At 44.1% G+C, this 26,119-nt stretch overlaps 1 protein-coding gene across 1 annotated transcript; it reads left to right on the top strand.

The window, feature by feature from the left end:
- Positions 1-21,833: 21,833 nt before the first annotated feature.
- LOC123140938 (leucine-rich repeat receptor protein kinase EMS1-like) lies at positions 21,834-24,844 on the top strand. The gene is made up of 3 exons (XM_044560200.1): positions 21,834-22,758; positions 22,812-23,062; positions 23,387-24,844. The coding sequence occupies exons 1-3, from the start codon at positions 21,863-21,865 to the stop codon at positions 24,256-24,258; spliced, it is 2,019 nt and encodes a 672-aa protein (XP_044416135.1). The 5' UTR covers positions 21,834-21,862; the 3' UTR covers positions 24,259-24,844.
- Positions 24,845-26,119: the final 1,275 nt, after the last annotated feature.

Raw genomic sequence — 26,119 nt, 5'->3', positions numbered from 1 at the left:
TACCAGCTTTCGCTGTCCGCACCTGGGTGGACCGCGCGACCCCGCGTGATGATGCGGTAGTGTCGAACTGGCTCGCGAAGCCCTGGGCGCTGTCCGCTGCCGGACTGCTGGCGCTGTCAGGCGCCTGATCCAAAGCAGATCTTTGCGCACGATCCAAGGCTGGCTGGCGCGCAGGTGTAGCAGGGGCCGCCAAATAATCCTCGTGCTCCACGCCTGCTACTCCTTCCTCATGCACATGAAATAAGACTTCATTTTGTGCTGGATTTTCATGATTTCGATCATTTTGACCTCCGTTTTCTTCAGGCACCTACACAGGCATATCAATAGGAGAAGAACTAACCGGAGTATTAGCACATTGGTCAGCACAATTGTTATCGGCCCCTTGATCAAAATCCGGAAGAAGAAGAATTTGTTTACAGAGAAGAGCACCGGCATTTCGATGAAGTGACTTGAAAGGGAAAACTGACCCATCAAAGACAACATCTCTAGATATATAGAACCTTCCAGTGGAAACATCAATACATTTAACCCCTTTGTGCATAGGACTATAGCCTAAGAAGACACACTGCTTGGAACGAAAAGCAAGTTTGTGTGTGTTGTAAGGTCTAAGATTTGGCCAACATGCACAACCAAAGATGCGAAGAGATGTGTAATCTGGATTGACACCAAAGAGTCATGTGATGGAATTCTCAAATTTTATTACTTTGCTAGGAAAAATATTGATAAGATATGTAGCAGTAAGAAACGCTTCATCCCAGAATTTGAGAGCCATAGATGCATGAGCTAGCAGTGCTAGTCCTACTTCAACAACATGATGATGTTTTCGTTCAGCAGACCTGTTTTGTTGGTGAGCACGAGGACAGGAGACATGATGCGAAATTCCAATCTTTTGGAAGAATGAATTAAGTTTCCCATACTCATCACCCCAGTCTGTTTTGCATGGCAAGAATTTTAGAGTTCAGTTGGCGTTCAACAAGATTCTGAAAATTGCTAAAGATATGAAACACATCGGATCGTTTCTTTAGCAAATAAATCCAGGTAAACTTACTATAGTCATCAATGAAGCTTACATAGTATGAAAATCTACCAACTGAAGTGGGGGTTGGCCCCCACACATCTTAGAAGATAAGTTGCAAGGGAGCAATAGATACACTAGTAGAGATGGGATATGGCAATTGATGACTTTTAACTTGTTGACACGCATCACAAACTGACTCAACACTAGACTCATAAGGGAGTTTATTTCTACTAAGAACATGCTGAACGATAACTGAAGATGGATGACTCAAGCGTCGATGCCACTTTGCCAACGATGGTTTGGTGACACTCCAGACTTGTTTATTTGACCATGATGAACATGATGATACGAGTGGATAGAGACCTCCTTCACACTTTCCTCTAAAGATGACTCTCCTCGTTGCCAAGTCCTTAATCACAAAAGAATAGGGATAAAAGATGATGAGAACCTTATTGTCAAGAGTGAATCTATGAACGGACATAACATTTTTCGACGCATGGGGAACATGTAGAACATTCTTTAGATGCAAGTTTTTAACGGGGTTTTTAACAATTGAGTTTCCAATATGAGTAATATCCATACCAGTTCAACTTGCCGTGTGCACTTGGTTGCCTCCGTGGTACCTTTCTCGCATCGTTAGCTTGTCGAGTTCCCCCGTGATGTGTTCGGTGGCACCAGAATCTGCATACACTTTCTGTCAATCCAGTAGGAGTTGGTGAAGAGCTTGGCCTTTTTTTCTCTTCATGATCCTCCTCATAGCGATGCCAACAGGCCCTTGCGCCCCCGACATGGTACTTGTTGTTGGAAATATGCCCTAGAGGCAATAATAAAATGGTTATTATTGTATTTCCTTGTTCATGATAATTGTCTATTGTTCATGCTATAATTGTATTAACTGGAAACCGTAATACATGTGTGAATACATAGACCACAACATGTCCCTAGTAAGCCTCTAGTTGACTAGCTCGTTGATCAATAGATGGTTATGGTTTCCTGACCATGGACATTGGATGTCATTGATAACGGGATCACATCATTAGGAGAATGATGTGATGGACAAGACCCAATCCTAAGCATAGCACAAGATCGTGTAGTTCGTTTGCTAAGAGCTTTTCTAATGTCAAGTATCGTTTCCTTAGACCATGAGATTGTGCAACTCCCGGATACCGTAGGAATGCTTTGGGTGTACCAAACGTCACAACGTAACTGGGTGGCTATAAAGGTGCACTACAGGTATCTCCGAAAGTGTCTGTTGGGTTGGCACGAATTGAGACTGGGATTTGTCACTCCGTATGACGGAGAGGTATCTCTAGGCCCACTCGGTAATGCATCATCATAATGAGCTCAATATGACTAATGAGTTAGCCACGGGATCATGCGTTACGGAACGAGTAAAGAGACTTGCCGGTAACAAGATTGAACGAGGTATTGGGATACCGACGATCGAATCTCGGGCAAGTAACATACCGATAGACAAAGGGAATTGTATACGGGATTGATTGAATCCCCGACATCGTGGTTCATCCGATGAGATCATCGTGGAACATGTGGGAGCCAATATGGGTATCCAGATCCCGCTATTGGTTATTGGCCGGAGAGGTTTCTCGGTCATGTCTGCATGGTTCCCGAACCAGTAGGGTCGACACACTTAAGGTTCGGTGACACTAGAGTTGTTATGGGAAATAGTATGTGGTTACCGAAGGTTGTTCGGAGTCCCGGATGAGATCCCGGACGTGACGAGGAACTCCGGAGTGGTCCGGAGGTGAAGATTGATATATTGGACGAAGGGTATTGGAGTCCGGAATTGTTCTGGGAGTACTGGGTGACGACCAGCGTGACCGAAAGGTGTTTCGGAGGCCCCGGCAAGCGTTGGGGGGCCTTATGGGCCAAGGGGAGGGGGCACACCAGCCCACTAAGGGGCTGTGCGCCCCTCCCAACCCCTCTCACGTAAAATGGAGAGGTGGGGCGCCTCCCCTAGGGTAGCCACCCCTCCCGACTTGGGGGGCAAGTTTCCTAGGGTTGGGGGCGCCCAAACCCATCTAGGGTTTCCCCTGTGGCCGCCGCCCCTCCCCTAGAGAACCCTAGGGAGCCTCCTCCATCCCCCTTCTCCCTATATATAGTGAGGGAGAGAGAGGGCAGCCGCACCCCTTGCCTGGCGCAGCCCTCTCCTCCTCCTCCGTAGAGCTTAGCGAAGCTCTGCCGGAGAACCACGAGCGCCATCGCCACCACGCCGTCGTGCTGCTGGAGTTCTCCCTCAACTTCTCCTCTCCCCTTGCTGGATCAAGAAGGAGGAGACGTCCCCGGGCTGTACGTGTGTTGAACGCGGAGGCGCCATCCGTTCGGCGCTAGATCGGATCTTCCGTGATTTGAATCGCCGCGAGTACGACTCCATCAACCGCGTTCTTGTAACGCTTTCGCTTAGCGATCTTTAAGGGTATGAAGATGCACTCCCTCTCTCTCGTTGCTAGCATCTCATAGATTGATCTTGGTGACACGTAGGAAAATTTTGAATTATTGCTACGTTACCCAACAGTGGCATCATGAGCTAGGTCTATGCGTAGATTCTATGCACGAGTAGAACACAAAGTAGTTGTGGGCGATGATTTGTTCAATTTGCTTACCGTTACTAGTCTTATCTTGTTTCGGCGGCATTGTGGGATGAAGCGGCCCGGACCGACCTTACATGTACTCTTACGTGAGACAGGTTCCACCGACTGACATGCACTTGATGCATAAGGTGGCTAGCGGGTGTCTGTCTCTGCCACTTTAGTCGGATCAGATTCGATGAAGAGGGTCCTTATGAAGGGTAAATAGCAATTGGCATATCACCGTTGTGGCTTTTGCGTAGGTAAGGTACGTTCTTGCTAGAAACCCATAGCAGCCACGTAAAATATGCAACAACAATTAGAGGACGTCTAACTTGTTTTTGTAGGATATGCTATGTGATGTGATATGGCCAAAAGGATGTGATGAATTATATATATGTGATGTATGAGACTGATCATGTTCTTGTAATAGGAATCACGACTTGCATGTCGATGAGTATGACAACCGGCAGGAGCCATAGGAGTTGTCTTAATTTATTGTATGACCTGCGTGTCAATGAAAAACGCCATGTAATTACTTTACTTTATTGCTAACCGTTAGCCATAGTAGTAGAAGTAATAGTTGGCGAGACAACTTCATGAAGACACGATGATGGAGATCATGATGATGGAGATCATGGTGTCATGCCGGTGACGATGGTGATCATGCCGCGCCTTGAAGATGGAGATCAAAGGCGCAAGATGATATTGGTCATATCATGTCACTTTATGATTTGCATGTGATGTTTGTCATGTTTACATCTTATTTGCTTAGAACGACAGTAGCATAAATAAGATGATCCCTCACTAAAATTTCAAGAGATGTGTTCCCCCTAACTGTGCACCGTTGCGAAGGTTCATTGTTTCGAAGTACCACGTGATGATCGGGTGTGATAGATTCTAACGTTCGCATACAACGGGTGTAAGCCAGATTTACACATGCGAAACACTTAGGTTGACTTGACGAGCCTAGCATGTACAGACATGGCCTCGGAACACAAGAGACCGAAAGGTCGAACATGAGTCGTATAGTAGATACGATCAACATGGAGATGTTCACCGTTGATGACTAGTCCGTCTCACGTGATGATCGGACACGGTCTAGTCGATTCGGATCATGTATCACTTAGATGACTAGAGGGATATCTATCTAAGTGGGAGTTCATTAAATAATCAGATGAACTTAATTATCATGAACATAGTCAAAAGGTCTTTGCAAATTATGTCATAACTTACGCTTTGGTTCTACTGTTTAAGATATGTTCCTAGAGAAAATTTAGTTGAAAGTTGATAGTAGAAATTGTGCGGACTAGGTCCGTAAACTGAGGATTATCCTCATTGCTGCGCAGAAGGCTTATGTCCTTAATGCACCGCTCGGTGTGCTGAACCTCGAGTGTTGTCTGTGGATGTTGCGAACATCTGACATACACGTTTTGATGACTACGTGATAGTTCAGTGCGTAATGCTAACGGTTTAGAATTGAGGCGCCAAAGACGTTTTTGAAACGTCGCAGAACATATGAGATGTTCCAAAGACTGAAATTGGGGTTTCAGACTAGTGCCCACGTCAAGAGGTATGAGACCTCTGACAAGTTTCTTAAGCCTGCAAACTAAGGGAGAAAAGCTTAATCGTTGAGCATGTGCTCAGATTGTCTGAGTACTACAATCGCTTGAATCGAGTGGGAGTTAATCTTCCAGATGAGATAGTGATGGTTCTCCATAGTCACTGCCACCAAGCTATTAGAGCTTCGTGATGAACTATAACATATCAGAGATAGACATGATGATACTTGAGCAACTCGTGATGTTTGACACCGCGAAAGTAGAAATCAAGTAGGAGCATCAATTGTTGATGGTTAGTAAAACCACTAGTTTCAAGAAGGGCAAGGGAAAGAAGGGATACTTCATGAAACGGCAAATCAGTTGCTGCTCTAGTGAAGAAACCCAAGGTTGAACCCAAACCCGAGACTAAGTGCTTCTGTAATGAGGAGAACGGTCACTGAAGCAGAACTACCCTAGATACTTGGTAGATGAGAAGGCAGGCAAGGTCGACAGAAGTATATTGGATATACATTATATTAATGTGTACTTTACTAGTACTCCTAGTAGCACCAGGGTATTAGATACCGGTTCGGTTGCTAAGTGTTGGTAACTTGAAATAAAAGGCTACGGAATAACCGGAGACTAGCTAAAGGTGAGATGAAGATATGTGTTGGAAGTGTTTCCAAGGTTGATGTAATCAAACATCGTACGCTCCCTCTACCATCGGGATTGGTATTAAACCTAAATAATTGTTATTTGGTCTTTGCGTTGAGCATAGACATGATTGGATTATGTTTATCGCAATACAGTTATTCATTTAAGGAGAATAATGGTTACTCTGTTTATTTGAATAATACCTTCAATGGTCTTGCACCTAAAATGAATGGTTTATTGAATCTCGATCGTAGTGATACACATGTTCATGCCAAAAGATATAAAATAGTAATGATATAGTACCACATACTTGTGGCACTGCCATTTGAGTCATATTGGTATAAAACGCATGAAGAAGCTCCATGTTGATGGATATTTGGACTCACTCGTTTTTGAAAACATTGAGACATGCGAACAATGTCTATTGGTAGATATGCATGAAGAAACTCCATACAGATGGATCGTTTGGACTCACTTGATTTTGAATCACTTGGGACATGCAAATCATACCACATGGGCAAGATGACTAAAAGGCCTCGTTTCCAGTAAGATGGAACAAGAAAGCAAGTTGTTGGAAGTAATACATTTTGATGTGTGCAGTCCAATGAGTGCTGAGGCACGCAGTGGATATCGTTATGTTCTTACTTCACAGATGATTTGAGTAGATGCTGAGTATATTTACTTGATGAAACAGAAGTCTGAATTATTGAAAGGTTTAAGTAATTTCAAAGTGAAGTTGAAGATTGTCGTGACAAGAGGATAAAATGTCTATGATATGATCATAGAGATGAATATCTGAGTTACGAGTTTGGCACACAATTAAGACATTATGGAAATTGTTTCACAACTAATACCGCCTGGAACACCATAGTGTGATGGTGTGTCCGAACATCATAACTGCACCCTATTGGATATGGTGCATACCATGATGTGTCTTATCGAATTACCACCATCGTTTATGGGTTAGGCATTAGAGACAACCGCATTCACTTTAAATAGGGCACCACGCAATTCCGTTGAGACGACACCGTATGAACTATGGTTTAGAGAAACCTAAGCTGTCGTTTCTTAAAAGTTTGGGGCAGCGACGCTTATGTGAAAAAGTTTCAGGCTGATAAGCTCGAACCCAAAGTGGATAAATGCATCTTCATAGAATACCCAAAACAGTTGGGTATACCTCCTATTTCAGATCTGGAAGCAAAAGTGATTGTTTCTAGAAACGGGTCCTTTCTCGAGGAAAAATTTCTCTCGAAAGAATTGAGTGGGAGGATGGTGGAGACTTGATGAGGTTATTGAACCGTCACTTCAACTAGTGTGTAGCAGGGCAAAGAAGTTGCTCCTGTGGCACCTACACCAATTGAAGTGGAAGCTTATGATAGTGATCATGAAACTTCGGATCAAGTCACTACCAAACCTCGTAGGACGACAAGGATGCGTACTACTTCAGAGTGGTACGTAATCCTGTCTTGGAAGTCATGTTGCCAGACAACAATGAACCTACGAGCTATGGAGAAGCGATGGTGGGCCCAGATTTTGATGAATGGCTCGAGACCATAAAATCCGAGAGAGGATCCATGTATAAAAACAAAGTATAGACTTTGGAAGAACTACTTGATGGTCGTAAGGCTGTTGGGTGCAGATGGATTTTAAAAGGAAGACGGACAATGATGGTAAGTGTCACCATTAAGAAAACTCGACTTGTCGTTAAGATGTTTTCCGACAAGTTCAAGGAGTTGACTACGATGAGATTTTCTCACTCGTAGCGGTGCTAAGAGTCTGTTGGAATTATATTAGCAGTTACTGCATTATTTATGAAGTCTTGCAGATAGGATGTCAAAAACCATTGTTTCCTCAACGATTTTCTTGAGGAAAGGTTGTATGTGATACAACCAGAAGGCTTTGTCAATCCTGAAAGATGCTAACAAGTATGCAAAGCTCCAGCAATCCTTCTAAGGACTGGAGTAAGCATCTCGGAGTTGGAATGTACGCTTTGATGAGATGATCAAAGATTTTGGGTTTTTACAAAGTTTATGAGAAACTTGTATTTCAAAGAAGTGAGTGGGAGCACTATAGCATTTTTGATGAGTATATGTTGTTAACATATTGTTGATCAGAAATGATGTAGAATTTCTGGAAAGCATACAGGGTTGTTTGAAAAGTGTTTTTCAATGAAAACCTGGATTAAGCTACTTGAACATTGAGCATCAAGATCTATAAGGATAGATCAAAAACGCTTAATAGTACTTTCAAATGAATACATACCGTAACAAGATTTTAAAGGAGTTCAAAATAGATCAGCAAAGAAGGAGTTCTTGGCTGTGTTACAAGGTGTGAGTATTGAGTAAGACTCAAAACATGACCACGGCAGAAGAGAGAGGAAGCGAAGGTTGTCCCCTATGCTTTAGACGTAGGCTCTACAGTATGTTATGCTGTGTACCGCACCTGAAGTGTGCCTTGCCATGAGTCAGTCAAGGGGTACAAGAGTGATCCAGGAATGGATCACATGACAGCGGTCGAACTTATCCTTAGTATCTAGTGGACTAAGGAATTTTCTCGATTATGGAGGTGGAAAAAGAGTTCGTCGTAAAGGGTTACGTCGATGCAAACTTTGACACTAATCCAGATGACTCTGAGTAGTAAACCGGATTCGTATAGTAGAGCAGTTATTTGGAATAGCTCCAAGTAGCGCCTTGTAGCTGCATCTACAAGATGACATAGAGATTTGTAAAGCACACACGGATCTGGAAGGTTCAGACCCGTTGACTAAAAACCTCTCTCACAAGCGAGATATGAACAAACCCCATGGGTGTTGGATTCATTACAATCACATAGTGACGTGAACTAGATTATTGACTCTAGTGCAAGTGGGAGACTGTTGGAAATATGCCCTAGAGGCAATAATAAAATGGTTATTATTGTATTTTCTTGTTCATGATAATTGTCTATTGTTCATGCTATAATTGTATTAACTGGAAACCGTAATACATGTGTGAATACATAGACCACAACATGTCCCTAGTAAGCCTCTAGTTGACTAGCTCGTTGATCAATAGATGGTTATGGTTTCCTGACCATGGACATTGGATGTCATTGATAACGGGATCACATCATTAGGAGAATGATGTGATGGACAAGACCCAATCCTAAGCATAGCACAAGATCGTGTAGTTCGTTTGCTAAGAGCTTTTCTAATGTCAAGTATCGTTGTATCGTTTCCTTAGACCATGAGATTGTGCAACTCCCGGATACCGTAGGAATGCTTTGGGTGTACCAAACGTCACAACGTAACTGGGTGGCTATAAAGGTGACTACAGGTATCTCCGAAAGTGTCTGTTGGGTTGGCACGAATCGAGACTGGGATTTGTCACTCCGTATGACGGAGAGGTATCTCTGGGCCCACTCGGTAATGCATCATCATAATGAGCTCAATGTGACTAATGAGTTAGCCACGGAATCATGCGTTACAGAACGAGTAAAGAGACTTGCCGGTAACGAGATTGAACGAGGTATTGGGATACCGACGATCGAATCTCGGGCAAGTAACATACCGATAGACAAAGGGAATTGTATACGGGATTGATTGAATCCCCGACATCGTGGTTCATCCGATGAGATCATCGTGGAACATGTGGGAGCCAATATGGGTATCCAGATCCCGCTATTGGTTATTGGCCGGAGAGGTGTCTCGGTCATGTCTGCATGGTTCCCGAACCCGTAGGGTCTACACACTGTTCGGTGACGCTAGAGTTGTTATGGGAAATTGTATGTGGTTACCGAAGGTTGTTCGGAGTCCCGGATGAGATCCCGGACGTGACGAGGAACTCCGGAGTGGTCCGGAGGTTAAGATCGATATATTGGACAAATGGTATTGGAGTCCGGAATTGTTCTGGGAGTACCGGGTGACGACCAGCGTGACCGAAAGGTGTTTCGGAGGCCCCGACAAGCATTGGGGAGCCTTATGGGCCAAGGGGAGGGGGCACACCAGCCCACTAAGGGGCTGTGCGCCCCTCCCAACCCCTCTCACGTAACGTGGAGAGGTGGGGGCGCCTCCCCTAGGGCAGCCACCCCTCCCGGCTTGGGGGGCAAGTTTCCCAGGGTTGGGGGCGCCCAAACCCATCTAGGGTTTCCCCTGTGGCCGCCACCCCTCCCCTTGGGAACCCTAGGGCGCCTCCTCCACCCCCTTCCCCCTATATATAGTGAGGGAGAGAGAGGGCAGCCGCACCCCTTGCCTGGCGCAGCCCTCTCCTCCTCCTCCTCCTCCTCCGTAGTGCTTAGCGAAGCTCTGCCAGAGAATCATGAGCTCCATCGCCACCACGCCGTCGTGCTGCTGGAGTTCTCCCTCAACTTCTCCTCTCCCCTTGCTGGATCAAGAAGGAGGAGACGTCCCCGGGCTGTACGTGTGTTGAACGCGGAGGCGCTGTCCGTTCGGCGCTAGATCGGATCTTCCGCGATTTGAATCGCCGCGAGTACGACTCCATCAACCGCGTTCTTGTAACGCTTCTGCTTAGCTATCTTCAAGGGTATGAAGATACACTCCCTCTCTCTCGTTGCTAGCATCTCATAGATTGATTTTGGTGACACGTAGGAAAATTTTGAATTATTGCTACGTTACCCAATACTTGTAACATATTTGGCACTCGGGATAGTCTCCCTCATGCTGTTGTTGCTGCTGTTGTGGTGGTTGTCGCTGACGTTGCTGATAGCCACCACCACCATTGGCCCGAGCAGGAGAGGAAGAGGTGCGATCGCCACAACCATGCCCCCTATTCCCTCGCCCACAACCTCCTCTGTTGTTGCAAGCTTTCCCACGCCCTCTGTAGACAGCGTTGGCAGAAGAGCGAAAGCCAGTTGGCCCATCGCCTAGCATCTCCATCCTTTGATCAAACGAGGAGATCTGTGAGAATAGTTCATCAACAGTAATGGAATTTTTATGGCGCCGATTGCAGCAACAACGGATCATAGTCCCTATCAAGGTCGGCGAGGATGTAGTCCACCATCTCCGGATCGGTCACCGGACGGCCAGCCGCGGCTAGCTCGTCTCCAAGGCTCTTCATCTGGGCGATGAAGCTATTGCTGGACATGTTGCCCTTTTTGTGTTGGAGATGGCGATTCTCAGATTCGTAATCCGAGACTGGGACTACGAGGCGAACAATGTTGTTAGAACAGTCCAGAGATCAAAGGTGCTTTCCTTACCAATGACCTGCGCGAGGATCTCCTGAGACAGAGAGTTCAGAAGGTAGCTCAAAACCTGCTGATCTTTTGATAGCCACGGACCGTACAGAGGATTCGGTCCTGTCGCCATCGTCTTGTCCGCCTGCGCAACTTCCACCGTCTTCGATGGGGCAGCGTCGCTGCCATCCAGCAGGCCAGTCACCTGCGCTCCTCGCAGGGCTGGCATGACTTGCGCTTTCCAGAGGAGGTAGTTCCCCCTCGTGAGCTTCTCGGTTGGTGGTGCGCCCAGGTTGAGCGATGGAGCGGTCGAGGAAGAAGCCATGTCAATCTCTACTGAACCTTTTCTGTTTTCTGTGTCACTAGATAATGGAAAAGAGGACGGCTCTGTATACCATATAAGATTATGGAAGCGTTCCTACTCCCTCGTAAGGGAGCCACGGGTATTTATTGATCGATACAGGAAACGCCCCTACCATGGCATACAAGTCGAACGAACAGATCACAAGGATTCAGTTCGTGTTACAGAAGGAATAGGAGATAGAGTTGTATACGGGAAGGAGATAGAGATAGACTAGTTTAAGAGAAATATCTATTTGTCTAACAGGAACGACTTCACGTCCATATAATTTGCCCTTGTTTTTCTTCCATCTTGGTTGTGCTTTAATCGGTGGTGTCGAGGAGCAGGTGGCTTGGTCTTCTTGCCGATCTTTGGATCCGGTGAGACTTATGTCTAGTGGTCGACGCTCGACACTCTTCCAAAATGATGTTGACATCAGCTGCTGTAGTTGTGGTTGGTGTTTTGCATTAGGATGCATGGATGGCGGCAAGCGGCAACATTCCTCTTGTTGGACCATGTTCGATGAAGGTGATGGCGCTGTGATCTAGTAGATACAAAAAAACATGGCCGACGTATCACAAAGCCTCGATCTCATTGCTTGCGGTGGTCCTGTTCATCGGCTTGAAAAGTATCCTTGTATGTGAAGGCGCTCCCTCGGATCTGGATATGATGGTTGTTCTCCTTTTTCTCTAGCGTTGCCTTCACGATGCCGGAGGACAATGGTGGGCAAAGATTCACCGACGCACGAGGTTCTCCACTCGTGAACGATGCCGGAGAATGATGGTGGACATAGATTTATCGACACACAAGGTTCTCCACTCGTGAAATTATAATTTACTAGTTGCATCTTTGTTGCAAAAATGTAAGACACCTGTGGATCGCATATGTACTCTATGTAAATTGTTTGTCTAATGAAATATATGTGATTACAAAAAAAAACAATATGTGGTTATTTAAAAAAAAGTGTGGACGCGTAACAAGAATTCTTCCGGTACCTCACTTGTTGTGTTTGTGCCGCCGTGTTAAACACGTTGCCGTGTCCATCTCTGCTTCGACAGCCCAGGTTGCTAAATCGACGATCATTTCCAGGAAATGCATGACCTGAATTGTCGTTGTAGATCGTCTTGACTTGCCTTTTACTCCAGTTCACACTGCTCATGCATTTACTTTTCCACGCAAGTTCTCCTTCTGTTGTTCATGTCTTTTTTTTTGAGGGGCTTCTGTTGTTCATGTCGCTGGGTAGCGACGCACTGCTCGCGCAATTAAGGCTGCTTTCCACGGCATGTCAATATTGCAATTTAATTCCATTGCATATGGTTAAAATTCCTTCTGCAAACAGAGATCAAAACCGTATGATAAAAGGGTGCATTGAACATACGTGATGTATGATAAAAGGGTGCATTGCACATACTACTCACTCCGTCCGAAAATACTTGTCATCAAAATGGACAAAAAAAGATGTATCTAGAACTAAAATACATCAAGATACATCCCCTTTTATCCATTTTGATGATAAGTATTTCCGAACGAAGGGAGTATATGCTAATGGTGTGTGATAGGGTTCAAGGATGAAGACATTTTAGGAAAACAAACCTAAACTATTGCAACACCCTTTTGTTATGGTGTGCGCAACTAACTACTAGCAGCGTTCGGCTCACACGCCGCTAGTACGATGCCGATGACAAGTCGTAACTAGCAGTGTGAGGGCCGAACGTCGCTAGTAACTAAACTACCAGGGGCATGCGCATCGCACGCCGCTAATAAGAAGTAGACCAGTGGTGTGCAGCAAGGGCGAACGCACGGCCAATACAAGACGGCATGACCTCCTATTCACTGCGTCACGCGACGTCAGTCTGAACAACACATACCCCCTGCTTCTCTTGCGAGCGCTATGGGGCGGCACATGTGCCGCGCAGGCGCCCTATTTTCTTTTTCTTATTTTTATTCTGCACTTCACTAAAAATGTTTTTGTTATTAAAAATCAAATTTAAAAACATTCATGATTTTGAAAATGTTTGTGAACTAAAAAATCTCTTGAATTTGAAAAATGATAGCAAATTCAAAAATTGTTCGTTATTGTGAAAAATATTCTTGAATTCAGAAAATGTTTGATAATTAGAAAAAAATATTCGTGAATTCAAAACAAAATTATGAATATTAAAGTTTGTGCATTCAAAAAAATAAAGTGTTAAAAAATATGTTCACAATTTTTTAAATAAGTTCATGGATTCCAAAAAAATTCACAACTTTAAAAAAATCTCAATAATTCAAGAAATGTTCATGAAATTCAAAATATGTTCACTAATATCATAAAATGTTCAGAAGTTCAAAAAATGCTCATAAATTTCAGAAACAATAACTAATTCTAACAAATGTTCACGAGAAAAATTCAGAACTAGCCCTCCTAGATATGAATTGCCTAAGGTGCCGAAAGGTTATGTTATGAGTGAAGAAACAATTAGAGATATTCTTGCTTGCAGAGATAGAGATGATCTAGAGAAATTATTATGCAAGTATAAAGAGAAATCTCTGAATGCTAGAATGAAATGTGATCCTAAGTTTGCTACTTCACCTATCTTTATTGATGATAAGGATTATTAATTCTCTATCGACCCAAAGTTAATTACTTTGGTTGAATCTGATCCTTTCCATGGTTATGAAACTGTTGTGGCACATGTTACTAAGTTGAATGACACAACCACCCTTTTTACTCATGATGAGAAAACTTGCTATTACTATATTCTTAAATTATTTCCTTTCTCAGGGTGATGCTAAAACTTGGTACAATACTCTTGTTCCTGGTTGTGTGCGTAGTCCCCAGGATATGATTTATTACTTCTCTGAAAAATATTTTTCCGCTCATAAGAAACAAGCTGCCTTACGAAAATATTTAACTTTGTTCAAACTAAAAAAGAGAGTCTCCCACAAGCTTGGGGGAGGCTTTGCCAATCACTTAATGCTTTGCCTGATAGTTGTGCTAGTTTTGTTTTCAGGGACCGAACTGTTGGACAAGCTAAAGAATTATTGAATAACATATTGAAAAATTATGATGATTGGACTCTTCCTGAACTACCGGCTAAACCCACTCCGAAGAAGAGGGTATATTATATCTCAGTCCTGAAGATATGCAAGAGGCAAAGAAATCCATGAAGGAAAAAGATATTAAAGCAGAGGATGTTAAAAATTTACCTTCTATTGAAGAAATACATGGGATTAATACACCATCACTACCTAAGGTGGTAGAGGTAAATTCTCTTATGAAGTTCAATGATAATGACAATCCTCACAATATGCACCCTAGCCAATGCCTTTATGAGTTTGAAAACTATATTAAAAACAAGATCACTTCAATGCAAATGTTATGAAACAATTGAAATACAATTCTGATATGATTGCTCGCTTGAGTGACTTGTTATTTAGAATATCAAATGATGTTAGAGGTGTTAGAAAGCATGCTTCTATGGTTCAAACTCAGTTAGAATGAGTTGCTAAATCTCAAAGAGAATTGCTTGATAAAATGAATCATAATATACATGACTTTGCTGTTAGAGATGCAACTAGAGGAGGTAAAATGACTCAGGAACCACTTTATCCTGAGGGACACCCAAAAAGATTTGGACAAGATTCACAAAGAGCTAACACTAGCGCACCTAGTCCATCTAGAAAGAAAAAGAAGAAGAAAAATGATAGAACTATGCATGCTCCTAGTGAACCTAAAATAGAGAAACCTCCTCATAATGATAATGAAACTTCTATCTCAGATGCTGAAACTCAGTCTGGTAATGAACACTCACCCAGTGATAATAAAAAAGATAATGCTGATGTTCATGAAGACTCCCAACAAAATAATAAAGAATCAGATAAAGATGTTGGGATAGAACCACCTATTGATCTTGAGAACCCACAACCTAAAAATAAAAGGTGTGATAAAAGAGACTTCATTGCTAGAAAACACGGTAAAGAAAGAGAAACGTGGGTTCAAAAACATATGCCTTTTTCACCTAAGTCAACTAAAAAGAATGATAATGAAGAATTTGAACGCTTTGCTGAAATGTTGAGGCCAGTTTTTTTGCGTACTCGCTTGACTGATAGCTTGAAATTGCCTCCTTATGCAAAATATATGAAAGACATCATCACTAATAAGAGAAAAATACCGGAAGCTGAAATCTCCACTATGCTTGCTAATTATACTTTTAAAGATGGAGTACCTAAAAAACTTGAAGATCCCGGAATACCAACTATACCTTGCTCTATCAAAAAGAATTATGTGCAAACTGCTTTGTGTGATTTAGGAGTTGGTGTTAGTATTATGTCTTTCTCTTTATATAGAAGACTTGATTTGAATAAACTCACACCTACTGAAATATCTTTGCAAATGGCTAATAAATCAACTGTCATACCTATCGGTATCTGTGAGGATGTGCCTGTTGTTGTTGCTAATGTTACTATTTTGACAGACTTTGTTATACTCAAGATGCCCGAGGACGACAACATGTCGATTATCCTTGGTAGACCCTTCTTGAATACTGCAGGGGCTGTTATTGATTGCAGTAAAAGCAAGGTCACTTTTCATATCAATGGTAATGAGCATACGGTGCACTTTCCGAAGAAACAATTTCAAGTGAATGGTATTAATGTTATTGAAAAATCTCCGACAGTAACTATTGGAAGTTTTCAAATACCTCTACCTACTGTTAAAAAGAAATATGAAATGCTTATTGTTGGGGACATTCATATCCCCATTGAGGTAACTTAGTGATTTGCAAAAGTTCTTTGGTTTCATGCTAATCGAAAGTGGTTGTTAATAAGACTTGATCAACCTTATTAATGGATTATTTTTGAGCGGTATGAAGTTGATGAATTTAGTAAGCACTGCCTTCTGTCCCTACTTTTTATTCTCTGTTTTTATTACTTAAATAAAATAAAATGCCATGTTTTGTCTGTTTTCTGAATTTCCCGTGCAATAAAAAAATGACCCAAAAATAAAATTCTCAGAATGTCCTGAAAATTTAATAAGATTTTTTTTGAATATTTAAGAATTTCAGAGGGAGGTGCACCAGGTGGGCACAACCCACCTGGGCGCGCCAGGACCCCCAGGCGCGCCCTGGTGGGTTGTGCTCCCCACGTGGGTCCCCTCACTTATCTCTTCATACCACATCATCACCTACCTCCAGAAAAAAAATCTCCATTGCTCTCTCTCCCGTGTTCTTGCTCTCAAACCCACGGATTTCAATCTCTTTGCTCGAAGCTCCGTTTCCGAAACTGTTTCCGAGGATTGTTGCTTGGTATGTGACTCCACCGCTTGTCCAATTAGTTTTTGTTTTAGTGGTTTATATTTTAAATAATTAGCTACTATTGGTGCTGTTGTAGATGAGCTTGCATGTTGAATTCTTAGTGTTCTAAGTAGTTTGAATGCTTGCCATGGCCTCTATGTATCCCTATGAGTAGTTGGTATCATTTTTGTGAAGTTTTGTTGAGAAAATTTTGTGCGCTAATAAATTTCAGAATTTTGTTCATAGGAAAACCATGAATATCTTTAGGAAGTTTGGCTCTAATAAGAACTCCAAGGGTGTCATTGGGGAGTCATCTGATAATGATCTCCACGGTTGGCGGAAGTACGGCCTTGTGAATGGCCGCACACTCCGTTCCTGGTAGAGGCTGCAATCCTTCAGGAGTTCATGCAATATGCTGCTAATGCTGGCCTAACCGACTTCATCGTAGATGAGTGTGAACAACACCAAATCCTCAAGAACATCTTTGTTCAAAGCTTTACTTTCCTGCCTAGGAATAATCCTTCTGAAGTGAGTTTTGATTTATATGCTGAAAACCATCAGATACCACTTACTGAATTTTGTGACATATGCATGATCCCTTCTGATGGGAGCTTAGCCAAGCCTAGGCCGACGGAGTTTGAGACCTTTTATCGCACTTTGACAGTGGGGGATGAGAGAGGGGTGTCAGCTATAACTGCCGTTGGCTTGCATTTTCCTGCGGTTCATTACTTTGCTCTTTTCATTGTAAAATGCTTGCTTGCTAGGGAGAAGGTGGGTGCGCTCAGTTCACCAGACCTTGCTGTTTTGCGCCGTGCATTAGAGGGCGACAACACTTATAGCTTGGGAGCTATTGTGGCTCGTCGCCTCCATCTTAATAAATCCAAGGGTAAAGTTCATGGGGGGATTTATGCTACTCGTTTGGCGGCTCACTTCGAGGTTGAGATACGCCCTCATGATTATCCTCTGACCAAGGTTTACCTAGACCGTGCTGCCATGGATCACCACCATTTACTGATGATAGATCTCCTGACATTCCTATTCCATATAACCTGGTTTTTAGCATTGAAACTCGTGATATTATTCTGTTGCCTGCTCCTGCTTTGTTTGATTCTATTTCCAGGGCGGATATAGGATTATACCTGCGGACATCATCACCTACCGGAAACGCTCAGGCTGCTGCAGAGGCAAAGGAGGAGCCTCAGCAATGGGATCAGTGGATGCCCGCTCCTCAGTACCCCTACTACTATCCAGACTTTTGATCGACTACCAAGTTAGGCCAAAAGCCTAAGCTTGGCGGAGTACGTGTTTCTCACCGACTCTACATTGATGTTCACTTATTCCATTAGTCGGTGTCCACACTTTTTCATTATATCATCCATGTTTAAATTTTATTTTCTTGATTTCTTCATTTCTGTTTGAAAAACTTTAGAAAAACCAAAAAAAATAGTTGTAGCAAGTTTACTTTCTATGCATGCTTACTAGTAGTATTAAAAAGAAAACCTAAAAAAATTTCCTTGTTCTTCTTTTGCTTGTTGGGGGCTTTCCCGTATAAATAGTTTTTCTCATTTTTGCTTTTCCCTTTTATTTGCTTGTTCAAGAAAACCAAAAACTACAAAAATATTTTAGTGTGTTTCTCTGAATTTCTTTCTTTCATTCGAGTTGTACCAAGGAGAAGACCACGATGAAAATGTTGAGTGGCTCTCATATGAATAACTGTTGAACTAATAAAAAGTCCATTTTACCTTGTCTTCTCCTATTGAATAAAATGTTTTACAGATTCCAGCTTAGTCCATGGCACTCTTGTACTATTATTATTTTCATATCGTTCGGTCGTGCAAGTGAAAGGCAATAATGACGATATTCGATGAACTGACCGTGGCAGAGAGAAACTGGTATGAACCTAGTATCCATTATTCAGCCCATTATGATTAAACATGTTCACGACAATAACTAATTCCAACAAATGTTCATGACAAAAAATGTTTGTCAGTTTAAAAAATGTTCACAACTTTCAAAAAAAAAAGTTCGCGAGTTTTCAAACATCTTCCAAAATTTCAAATATGATTCTCGAACTCAAAATGTGTTCACAACTTCAATTTTTTTTTCAAATTTGCCGTCGCCCGATGAAGGATCTTGAGTTTTCACCCCGGAGAGAGTCCGAGATCCCAAAAACAATTTCTTCACAAGACCATTGCGAGGTACAACCAATGAAGGCCAGACCTTGAGCCTTTCACCCTGGAGACCGCGGCTCGGTACTCGAGTAGCACCCCCAAAAATGTTGACCACCTGTGTTGCCGCCCCCTCCGGCTAAGACCGCCGTTGCAAGTCCTCAACAGATCTAAAAAAATGCAAGTCCTCAACATCTGAGACATAGGAAAAAAAACCTATGCCGCCATTCTTTGACGTAACCAGAACTCATCTCCGCCAATACAAGTCTCCGATCGCAACCACCATGACTTTCTTCACCACTGTCAATTATACGTCTCCAACGTATCTACTTTTCCTAACGCTTTTCCTCTTATTTTGGACTCTAATTTGCATGATTTGAATGAAACTAACCCCGGACTGACGCTGTTTTCAGCAGAACTACCATGGTATTGTTTTTGTGCAGAAATAAAAGTTCTCAGAATTGAACGAAACTTTGCAAGGAATTTTTATATAATATATAAGAATTTCTGGAGCCAAGACCTACCGGAGAGGGCCCCTGGGTGGGCACAACCCACCAGGGTGCGCCCCCCTCTCCTGGCGCGCCCAGGTGGGTTGTCCCTACCTGGTGGCCCCGCAGACCCTGAAACCTACGCTATAAAATCCTATTTTTCCAGAAAAAAACAGGGAGAAAGAATTATCGCGATCCACGAGACGGAGCCGCCATCACCTCCTGTTCTTCATCGGAATGCCAGATCTGGAGTCCGTTTGGGGCTCCGGAGAGGGGGATCTTCGTTCTTCGTCATCACCAACCCTTATCCATCACCAATTCCATGATGCTCCCCACCGGAAGTGAGTAATTTCTTCGTAGGCTTGCTGGTCGGTGAGGAGTTGGATGAGATTCATCATGTAATCGAGTTAGTTTTGTTAGGGCTTGATCCCTAGTATGCACTATGTTCTTAGATTGATGTTGCTATGAGTTTGCCATGCTTAATGCTTGTCACTTTGGGCCCGGGTGCCATGACTTCATATCTGAACCGTTTATGTTATCACCATTATATCCATGTTCTAGATCCGATCTTGCAAGTTATAGTCACCAACTACGTGTTATGATCCGGCAACCCCGGAGTGACAATAGCCGGGACCACTCCCAGTGATGACCGTAGTTTGAGGAGTTCATGTATTCACCTTGTGTTAATCCTTTGTTCCGGTTCTCTATTAAAAGGAGGCCTTAATATCCCTTAGTTTCCAATATGGACCCCACTGCCACGGGAGGGTAGGACAAAAGATGTCATGCAAGTTCTTTCCATAAGCACGTATTACTATTTACGGAATACATGCCTATATTATATTGACGAACTGGAGCTAGTGCCGTATCGCCCTAGGTTATAACTGTCTGATGATGAATATCATTCAACAAGTCACTGATCCAATGCCTACGAATTTATCCTATATTGTTCTTGCTAAGTCACTACTGCTATCATCACTGTTACACTTGCTACAAAACTACTGCTATCGCTATTACTATTACCATTGCTACCGCTACTATTATCAAAACTATCATACTACTTTGCTACTGATCACCTTGCTACTAATCACTTTGCTGCAGATAATTAATCTCCATGTGTGGTTGAATTGACAACGCAGCTGCTAATAGCTTCAAATTTTTTTGTCTCCCCTTGTGTCGAATCTATAAATTTAGGTTGAATACTCTACCCTCGAAAACTGTTGCGATCCCCTATACTTGTGGGTTATCAGTCAACGCCGTGGAAATCTATATTTAGACATGTCCCATGACACTGACAAGACAACGAAGCTTCGCTCCACGCCCTCATGAAGCCTGTCTGGCGGAACATGAGGGCACGCCCGACCAGATCGATTTCGATCTAGATATCTAGTGGCACCATGCGCCAAAAACTGAGATCTCCGAGAGGAAGACCGGAACCCGTCGGTGTCCAGATCGAGGAAGCAGATCGAAGTTTTGGAGCTCGAAGAGCAGTAGGGCCAAACACCACGGAGCTCCCCTGAATCCGAACGGACCGAAAATGGGCAGTGCCCGGCCTCCGCCAACCCATGTGAGAGCTGCCGCTACAAGTCCTCGGGCACTGCGCCGACAGCCCATGGTCGGGCGAGGTAGCCATCGGCGCACCGGCCATGACCACTCGTGAGGAGGAGGATGTCAGCAGCCCTCTCGGTTGCGCCCCTTAACGGGACAGGCCACTACTGAGCAGCAAGGTCGGTTTCCCAGTTCACGCCAGCCCTCCTCGCCACGAGCACCACTGCTCGAGATGGACGACCTCTAGGGGACGACGCTGGGCCCAACCGGTGGCGCTGAAGCCCCTGCAATCACCAGCGTCCCGATCTGTCCAATCTAGCCGTCGTCGCGCCATGGGAGACCACCACTGCGTAGCCCAACGAGCTCGAGCGTCACGACCGCGTCACCATCTCCCAACACCCGCCAGCACGCCGCCGCGCCCCACGCCAACGTGCCATCGCCGCCCATCGTTGTCTCCCCGCGCAAGATGACTTCATTCGAGCGGGAGGTGAGGAAGTCCGGCCGTCGCCGCCGTCGACGGCCTGGCTTTGCCCGGCGACGCGTCACGGCGGCAGCGAGGACGGGGGATGGAAAGGTGGGCCAAGGGCCGGCGGCGCTAGGTTCCCCCAGGTCGCGATGCGGGCACGGCACGGAGGGATATGGTTTGTACCATATTAGGCGAATATACTCCCACGATTATCAAATATCAATAGCCGTGTCTGACCCGGTCAACACTTTTTTCAATGTGACGGGGCTTAATTTCCGCACAGATATTTGCATATGTGTGATCACCAATCCACCATTCCTAGCGTGAGGTCGAGGGTCATCCGTTGCTCTCTGAAGTGTCTGTTACGACAGGCAAGACGGCCAGACGGTCGACGGCTTCCACACAATACGCATCTCTCATTTACTAGTCTCACTGGCTATGAACGACGCCTCACCGTTCCAAACAATCAATCGCACTGCGTGTAAAATACTCTCTCCGTCCCATAATATAAAAACGTTAAGCGTTAAAACGCTCTTATATTATGGGACGGAGGGAGTACTCCTCAAGAGCAAGCCCTCTTCCCGAAGCCTGTAGCTATAGCGCTGCGCTTTCGCCATGCATAGCTCGGTTGCCAAGCTGCTCGCCTTGCTCCTCGCCACGGCCGTCTTCTCTGTCACCGCCCATGCCGGGCAGCTCCAGCCGGCCCATGCGGCTGGCGCGGGCTGCTTGCAGCATGAGAGGGACGCACTGGTGGCCTTCAAGCAAGCCATCAACGACACCGACGACGTCCTCGCCTCGTGGCAAAGACGGCACAAAGATTGTTGCCGGTGGTGGGGCGTCACCTGCAGCAACGAAACCGGCCATGTGATCGAGCTTGACATTGGTCGCACCTATTTGTTCGGCAAGATAAGTCCTTCCCTGCTTTCTCTCGAGCATCTGGAGTACCTAAATCTCAACAGCACCAACCTACTTGGGCCAGACGGTACTTCTTCGTTCCCAGACTTCTTGTGTTCTGTAAGCCACTTGAGGCATCTCGGTCTCTCAGGGACACAATTCTCTGGTAGATTGCCTGCTAAGCTTGCCAACCTTTCGAATTTGGAGTACCTCAATCTCTCATACACACATTTCTCTGGTAGATTGCCTGCTCAGCTTGCAAACCTTTCAAATTTGAAGTACCTCGATCTCTCATACACACGATTGTCTGGTAGAATGTCTCCTCACTTTTTCAACCTTTCAAAGTTGGAGTATCTCGACCTCTCCCACACTAACATGTCGGGTATACTGTCGCCTCAGCTCGGAAACCTTTCCAAGTTGGAGTACCTCGACCTCTCTGACACTAGCATGTCGGGTATACTGCCGCCTCAGCTCGGAAACCTTTCAAAGTTGGAGTACCTCGACCTCTCCTACACTAGCATGTCGGGTATACTGCCACCTCAGCTCGGAAACCTTTCAAACTTGCGACGCCTTGACCTCAGTTACATCCAACATATACACACATCAGATATCTCATGGTAACTAATCTCCATTTCCTGGCATTTGTTGACATGAGTGGTATAAATCTCAGCAGCGCGGATGTATTTCTCGTGGCCAATACAATCCCATCTCTGAAGGCCCTTATTCTTATCAATTGCTCTCTTCCAAATGCAAACCAGTCGTTTACGCACATAAACCTCACAAAACTAGAGCAGCTTTATCTCTCCAGAAACTATTTGGGCCATCAAATTGAAACCTGTTGGTTCTGGAACCTCACAACCATCAAGGACCTAGCACTCACTTCAACTTATCTTTATGGTCCATTCCCTGATGCGTTAGGAGGTATGATTTCCCTCCAACACCTGGATTTTGGCAATAACTATAATTCAGCCACAATGATGGTGGACTTGAAAAATCTATGTGATTTACATAGCCTACAGCTCGATGGGAGTCTTTCCTCTGCAAACCTGACAGACTTCATGACGAGACTGCCACAATGTTCATCCAGCAAATTGTGGCTCTTGAGCTCAAGTCACAACAATATGGCAGGAATGCTGCCAGATAGGGTGGGGTACTTCACCAGCTTGGAGCACCTTTACCTTTTTAATAACAGCATTAGTGGAGCTATACCAACTGGGTTAGTGAATTGTACTAGTTTGCGATTAGTCTCTCTCGGTTTGAACCAACTAAGTGGCCACATACCAACATTGCCGAGAAGCCTCACCCGAGTGGACTTGTCCATGAACAACTTGTCAGGACCTTTGCCATCAGATTTTGGAGCTCCAGACCTTGCAGCACTAAGTCTATCCTCCAATAACATCACTGGTCACATTCCTAGAGCTATTTGCAATTTGCAAAACCTAGTTTTCTTGGATTTGTCCAGGAATAGGTTTGTGGGAGAATTTCCCAGGTGTTCTTCAATGCCAAACTTGGCATTCCTATACTTAAGTAACAATAACTTCTCGGGAAATTTCCCGCCATTGCTCCAAAAGTGCTCAGAATTGATTGTACTTGATCTTGCAATGAACAAGTTCGATGGAGCACTACCAGTATGGATCGGTGACCTAGTGAACTTACGGTTTCTGCAGCTAAACCATAACATGTTCTATGGGGATATTCCAGCTAGCATCACAAGTCTTGTACTACTTCAACAATTCAGTTTGGCAAGCAACAATATATCAGGATCAATTCCATCGTCCTTGTCAAAATTAACAGCTATGACCCTGAAACATCTGCCGAGACTTTCATCACAGTGGTTCGAGGAGACTACTTCACAACCGCTGCTCGTGGATATTTTGACTGTGGTGATGAAGCAGCAAGAACTGAAGTTTCGAGGTGCTGCAGTTATTGACATGGTCAGCATTGATTTGTCACTCAACCACTTGACAGGTGCAATTCCAGATGAGATAACTTCTCTGAACGGACTGCTGAATTTGAATTTATCATGGAATCACCTGAGCCAGAAAATTCCTGTGAAGATTGGGGATATGAAATCACTGGAATCCCTCGACTTGTCAAGGGAACAATATCTCCGGTGAAATCCCAACGAGCCTCTCAGATTTGACATATCTAAGCTCCTTGGACTTGTCATACAACAATCTTGCAGGAAGAATTCCAACAGGCCGTCAACTGGACACTTTGTATGATGAAGATCCATCAATGTATGATGGCAACAGTCGCCTTTGCGGGCTTCCTCTTCCAAGGAATTGCTCGGAATACAGTCCACCAGAGCATGGGAATCAGCAGAGAAGTGAAAATGCTTATGACCCAGTGATGTTCTTCTACATTGGGTTAACGTCTGGCTTTGTGGTCGGACTCTGGCTTGTTTTCTGTGCTCTGCTGTTCAAAAGGGCGTGGAGACATGCGTATTTTCACCTCTTCGACAAGCTATGTGACAAGGTGTACGTGTTTGTTGTTGTTACTTGGGGCCGGATAAACACCAAGGCGACTGCAGGCTGAGTGATGTGCTAAATCCAATAATGCCGGCGGCACTCTATTGTTGTGCTCCATGAAAAAATAAAGGTGAAGAAGTTTTTCTTAGCAGCTTGTACAAATGTGTGTTTTTGTCTATATACTTGTGATATGAACTTTTTCTGATGCATGTAACTGTTATTAGTTTGTACTGGTTGGGTCATGATGAACCCGATACCTGATTTTGGCTTCCAGCTCTGTGTTTGTTTCATGTGGATGGTTGATGATTTGTAATACTGAACTGCACTAGCAGAGTGGCCTGCACAATTTTGTGCAGCTTGATATATTGTATTTGTGCGCATTAAGCATACGAATTTTCTGGTTATTTTGCTAATTCTCAGCTGGCTAATTCTAATAGGTCTCAATCGTCTTAAAAGATGCATTCTAAAATGCTGTTTGGAAGTGTACAGCTGTAGCGATAACAAACTTGTTTGTTTCAAGCGACCGTCTTTTAAAAAAGGAGGATATACCCCGCCTCTACATCTAAGTGATGCACGCAGCCATTTTATTAATTATTCATAAAGACCTTATAAAGTAATACATTAGTAAGTCTGAAGCCACCATCTCGGCAACGCATGTCGCTACTCCTATTTCCTTGACGAAGGGGTGCCGAATATCCAAGCCGAATACCAAACAGAGATCGCACCAAAGCCTGGCATCTAAACCCGGATGACCCAGCCCAGCCACATACCGGGACTGTGTCACACATCAGGCCGGCGCACTCTCAGAAGTCGCCACCGCCGTCTTCCACCGATCCATCTCCAGAGCAGGTACAGACGCACCGACCTTGCCAGGCCTGCCGTCGACGCCACGACGGCGCCAGACAGTGCCACCATCCTCAAATTAATCATGCGCTCAGTTCAAAAATTATTAAACATCTATAATGACCAAAATCAAAGAAATTAGATTGCACACAAACCACGCCAACAGCCAACGTTTTGTAGTAGAACAGGGCCCACCCTGGTCTGTTTTCATCAAAAACAAAACCAACATTCAAAGAGTGACAGTACGCGGGGAATGCAGGGCCCTCCCTGGTCTGTTTTCATCAAAAACAAAACAAACATTCGGACAGAGTGACAGTACGCGGGGAATGGCCGAATGCCAACCTAGTGAAGCAAAAGGAAAATTATAGTCTGGATCAGACAAACTATATTGGAGACAGTCTGAGTAGAACTGACAAATAGAGATATGCTGAGAAAATATTTAACCAAACAACTTAAGATTAGCATAATTAAACAATAACAACCGCAAGCGATCATTAGGTATTATAACGATCCTGAATGAGCAATGATGTGAAAGAAATTGCAAGCTGAAATATTAATAAAGGAAGTTTAAAGCCAAATGCTGGGAAGTTGATAATTATCAAAATCCTCAAATTTGACACTACAGAAACAAACAAACAAAAACACTCGATGGACAGGAAAGGAA

Source organism: Triticum aestivum, chromosome 6D, assembly GCF_018294505.1.
Source record: "Triticum aestivum cultivar Chinese Spring chromosome 6D, IWGSC CS RefSeq v2.1, whole genome shotgun sequence".
NCBI lineage: Eukaryota > Viridiplantae > Streptophyta > Magnoliopsida > Poales > Poaceae > Triticum > Triticum aestivum.
The sequence above is the reverse complement of the archived record's forward strand: the minus strand, read 5'-3'. Positions and strand labels throughout refer to the sequence as shown.